Here is a 5,368-nt window from a genome sequence, read left to right as displayed (position 1 = left end):
AAAAGGTATTTTAAATCCCAGGAATCATTCTTTGTTTTCATACATATAAGTAATAATTTCAAATTTATTTATAGAAAGTGAAACCATCTTCAGGTTTCTTCAACTCTGTCTTAAAAGTATTTACATAATTAAGATTACACAAAATCACTGGAGCTGCGGAGCATGAAGTGCATGCATAGTTTTCACCGATTATCATGCTTGGATGAGAATAACATGTGTGACACACACACACAAACAAACACACACACACACACCCACACACACACACACACACACACACACACACACACACACACACACACAAGGATGAGTAGATGAGTTGGTACAAAATTGGGGCACAAATAAATACCTCGTCCTCATTTCAGAATGTTCGCACAGTGTTGCTCTCGGTGATTTCGCTGCTGAATGAACCCAACACATATTCTCCGGCCAATGTGGATGCCTCAGTCATGTACAGGCGCTGGCGAGACTCCAAAGGAAAGGACAAAGAATACGAGAACATCATAAGGTTGGTATTTAGACGAGATGTGAGTGGTGAGGATGTTTTTGCATATATGTGTACAAAAGATTAAGTTGAGATAAACTGCATTATTTTATTTGTTTAGATAATCTCAATATGATTTTATAGTTCTAACAGTTAAAGTCACACTGTCTTTGTTTATTTAATTGAGTTTAGTTTGAACTTTTAGTTGTATCTTGTTACATCAGCTCTTGTTTCCAACTCTTCAGTGGTTTTATTTAGGAAGCTAAAAGCTAAATTTCTTTTTGCTATTAAATTTTATTTTTGTTTATATTTGTATCTAATGTTTTTATTAGTCCATTTGCTGTATCTATTTATTGTAATGTATTCAGATTTATTTTTCCATTTTATATCAAGAGAACCTTTCTCTCTTCCAATGTATGTTGACATATGTGTCATTGTTAGGTTTGTGTGTGTCACTAATGCATGTGAATTTATTGCTGTTTATCATTGTTGATGTGTGTGTGTGTGTGTGTGTGTGTGTGTGTGTGTGTGTGTGTGTGTGTGTGTTTATTCACCTAGTTGTACCTAAATATATATTACAGGGTTCGAGTGGGTCTCTTAGCGACCTGTCTCCATATCTACATTTATTCAACTTTTCCTTAAATTTGTGCACACTTTCTGCTGCTACAATCTCTTCACTCAGTCCGTTCCAAATATCCTCTGTCCTATGTGGAAAACAAAACTTTTTAATGTTGCTTGAACACTGACTTTTTGTGATCTTCTTGGAGTGTACTCTTGTTTGCCTACCTCCATCCTCTGTTAGGGATACCAAGTCTTGGCTATCATCTTTTCCATATGGTTTACTAACGTATACATTGTTATTAGATCTCCTCTTTCCTGTCTTTCCTTCATAGATGGTAGTTCCATTTCCTTCATTCTTTCTTCATAAGGAAGATCCCTTATTTCTGGCACCATCTTTGTAGTGTTTTTTGGATTCTTTCTATTTTCTTGATGTCCTTCTGTTTGCATGGTGACCACACCATTACTCCATATTCTAGCCTAGGTTTTCATCATACTCTTGTCCATGTAGTGAAATTCCATCCTGATGTTAGTTAGGGTCCTGTTTGTTGAAGCAAATAATCCATTTATGTGTCTTTGGAGTCAGGGTGTCTTGTATAATCACTCTCAGGTCTTTTTCTTAACTCCTTCTCATTATAATCTCTTCTTCCATTTTGTATTCCCATGTAGGTCTTCTATTACTTTTACCCTTTCCCATTACATGGCATTTCCTGGTATTAAATTCTAATTTCCACTCTTGACTTTACTTCCAGATCTTGTTAATATCTTTCTGCAATTCAATACAGTCTTCGATGTTCCTTACTACTTTCAAAAGTTTTGCATCATCCGCAAACACATTTATGTAACTGTGGTTTGCCATTAGTGATTGTGCTCCAGCTAAATGGGGTGTCTCTTATCATTGTCCTCATTTCTGTATCTGTTAGGTAGTCTGTTATCCATTTTAAGATATTTGTGTGTGCATTTGTGTGTGTCACTGATAAGTGTGTTTTTGTGTGGCGGCAGGAAACAAGTGATGTCGTCACGAGTGGAGGCAGAGCGGGATGGAGTGGTGGTGCCGCTCACGCAGGAGGATTACTGCATTAAAACCAAGGTTAAACCTGATGCAGAACCTGTGGACATGTACGACTTCTATGACGACGACTATGATATTGATGATGACGATGAAGAAGAGGAGGAGGAGGACCTTTCTGGTAATGGTTAGCCATTCTCCGTTTGTCATTGTGCATACATATCTTTTTTTCAATGTTATACTGTATATGTTTGACTGTAAGGGCACCAAAGTTTATTCAGTTTATGGAACACACTAAAAGTCATAGTCATGCTTTTAAAGGCCATCTTAACATCATGGAATCCCTCATCATAAAAAAAAGTACACACAGAATTGAATGAAGATTGTAGGTTATGAAATGACTTGCCATTTCTACAGTAAATAAGCTTACCTTCACAGAAGATCAGAAATTTGCCTCACTGGCTTGGGAGATGAGAATTTTGCCTCACTAGATTTTTTTCTATACTGACCTCACTGTTTGAAAAATACACAAATATAATTTACCTCTTGAATGAAATGCTCCATGTCATTAGAAGTTTTAAACTTCAATTTACATTGATGAAAAAATGTGAACAAAAAGTTGTTGAGCTGCTCTTTTCTCAACATTCCCATTGTCTTTTTTTTTTTTTTTTTTTTTTTTTTTTGCTGATGAGAGAATTTGCATTTCTTACATAATTCACATATATGAGAAATTAGGTGTAATATGTACCAAGTTTTGATCAATGTCATTGTTTGTAATAGTTGCAAGGGGAATTGAAAGCAGTATATAGAAATTCAGAAACCAGGTAGCTATATTGCATAACATGTTGCTTGTCAATGGATGGATTTTTTTGAAGATATACTATTCATGTGTGCTTAATCCCTTAAAAAAAAAATGCTGAGAACCCCATTAAGTATATCATGGTTAGTGATAGGTATGGATAATCTAATGAAACAAAGATACAGAGTTGATATATTTCATTAATATCTAAATAGAATTTTTTTTAACATTGGTGTACCTGTCAGGCATGCAGATTCAGTGACTGTTACTCCTTGCCTTTATGAACTTTGCTTACCTAGAATATTGCAATGGTTATATGTTGCTTTCAGTTGATATAACTTTCATGACTTTATAGAGACTTTGCTGATACACTTTCACTATGGCAGCAGAAATTGATGACGGTGACGACAGTGGAAATGGAGAGTCGTGATAGGCTGGCGGTGGCATTGGAGGACGTCTGGTTTCCGGCTCGAGTGCTTAAACGTCCATAAGGAATAGAAGACAGAAAATAAGTCATTCATGGTATACTTGTTCATGGTGTTGCTGATGATGTAAATGGATCTTGAGTTTCTCCTGAAGTGCTGTGGTGATATAGGAGGAAGGTTAGTGGAAACTTCCACCGCTCCTCTTCCCATACATCATGCTTCCCTCACACTCTTACTACTATTGGCCCCACACAGCTGAAGACTTTGCCCCCATACTTTTAAGGACTAGGCTCCTCAGAACTAAACATTTGGCAGCAGTTGAAGTACTTACCTCATTCTGCTGAAGGTTTAGTTCCATACAGCTAAGGACTTAAATTTGCTGGTTTGGACTGTGTCACATTAGACTAAGAACTTTGTTTTCAGCTGAGGTCAAGTACAGTAGAAATTAGCCTACACAATGATCCGCAACCAAGGACATTGCACCACAATTGAAGGTTTAATGTCACTAGAAATGACTCTTCCCAAATGCATAATTTTTGGTTACACACAACAAGGGACTTTGCTCCATATAGGTGAAAATTTATGGTGTACAGCCGAGAACTTGGACTACTGTACAGAGCTGAGGAGAGTCAGGTTCCCTCAGAACACATGGTAAATGACTGTTTTCCACATTGTGGTGTTCCATGAAGTGAAATGTGTGGACCTGACTGATGTTCCTGACATGCTCTTAAAACTGCTCCAGCTGTTTATGAACTCTGGATCTAACAGTAGCAACAATACTGTGAATTAATTTTTGCAATTTTATCTTCTGATAAATCATTAATTTGTAATGTGAAGTTATGAGAGGAATAGTTGCAAAAAAAATGATTTGATGGTTGTTTCATGGATTACCTGTGTAATGAGAAGGGGTCTGAAATGTAAAAGAAAATGTGCAATTACTGCAACTTTGTTGATGGAAGACATGTATTGCCTCCACTGAAAGTTTCAAAGTATTGGCATTAAGGAAATGTAAATGACATAGTAGGAAGACAAGAGAGTGACTGTAGAGATGAATGTGACATTGTGTTGCTTGGTGACCTGCCTCCCTGACAGTGCTTCAGTGAGAAAATGTAAGGAAGGAGGACACTCAGGTTAGCAGTGTGTGGTGTAGGATAATACTTCTAGTAGTGATAATGTGTATGTCTGAGAAAGTATGCCATTAATACCATGTCAAAAAATTCTCCATTTCCTTTCTTAAAATTCTTGCTGCAAAGTATGACTCCCCCTGTCATTTTTTTTCCCACTTCACAAATAATAAATCCATCCAAATTTAGATATATACCTACTTTCTGCTACATGGCCTCAATATGACCCAACCACACAGTGAGGGCATATCACACTGTGGGTCACATGTTAAGCTAAGCTAACACCTAGGCCACTTCTCAACCACCTTATGGGCACTTTTCTGGGCCACCTTGGAGCTTCCTTCATAGATGCTGAGTGTTGGGAATTTTGTTTGTATACAATGTAAATTCTGATTGACTCCCTTTGAAGTTTACTTTCCACAAACTAAGCTGCCCAAGGGGAGACTATGTGGAAGAGTTGACTTGAAAGATAAATGGAGGAGGTTAACTGCAGGAGATTCATTGTACATATCTCATTGTCATATTTATAATCACCTTTTCTGTGAACAAATGATATGAGGCATGTTACCATGATGAGGAAACAACATGAGTTTAAAGTGACAGTTCTCCTACAACATTTCAGCAGCTCAATGCCTGTAAATGGACATTTGCTCATTTCTCTGTTGTGTTCTCTCAGTTATGATGTTGAAAGTATTACCTTTAGTAGAGTTCATAACAATATTGGCACATGACCTCACAAAGTATACCTTTTTGCACCATAAAAATCCTTGAATTGATATATTAGAAACTGATTTTTAATAGCATTCTTTGTAGTATAGTGTCCAAAAAAATATTCTTTGTATGTATGATATTTTTAAAGTTGCAACATCACGTTGATTTGTGCATTAAGCATTTAAGTATTTACCTGTCGTATTTTGTTCCTAGTGCAGATATTTTTATTGGAAGCAAAAGTCAAAGAGGTGTGAAATG

At 36.6% G+C, this 5,368-nt stretch overlaps 1 protein-coding gene across 1 annotated transcript; it reads left to right on the top strand.

Moving 5' to 3' along the window:
* Positions 1 to 314: 314 nt before the first annotated feature.
* LOC123513595 (ubiquitin-conjugating enzyme E2 R2-like) lies at positions 315 to 5,334 on the top strand. The gene is made up of 3 exons (XM_045270845.1): positions 315 to 508; positions 2,045 to 2,232; positions 3,237 to 5,334. Exons 1-3 carry the CDS (start codon positions 315 to 317, stop codon positions 3,278 to 3,280), a joined length of 426 nt encoding a protein of 141 aa, XP_045126780.1. The 3' UTR covers positions 3,281 to 5,334.
* The last annotated feature ends 34 nt before the right edge of the window (positions 5,335 to 5,368 follow it).

This window comes from Portunus trituberculatus, chromosome 36, assembly GCF_017591435.1.
Source record: "Portunus trituberculatus isolate SZX2019 chromosome 36, ASM1759143v1, whole genome shotgun sequence".
Classification (NCBI taxonomy): Eukaryota; Metazoa; Arthropoda; class Malacostraca; order Decapoda; family Portunidae; genus Portunus; species Portunus trituberculatus.
This window is presented reverse-complemented; position numbering and strand designations above follow the sequence as displayed.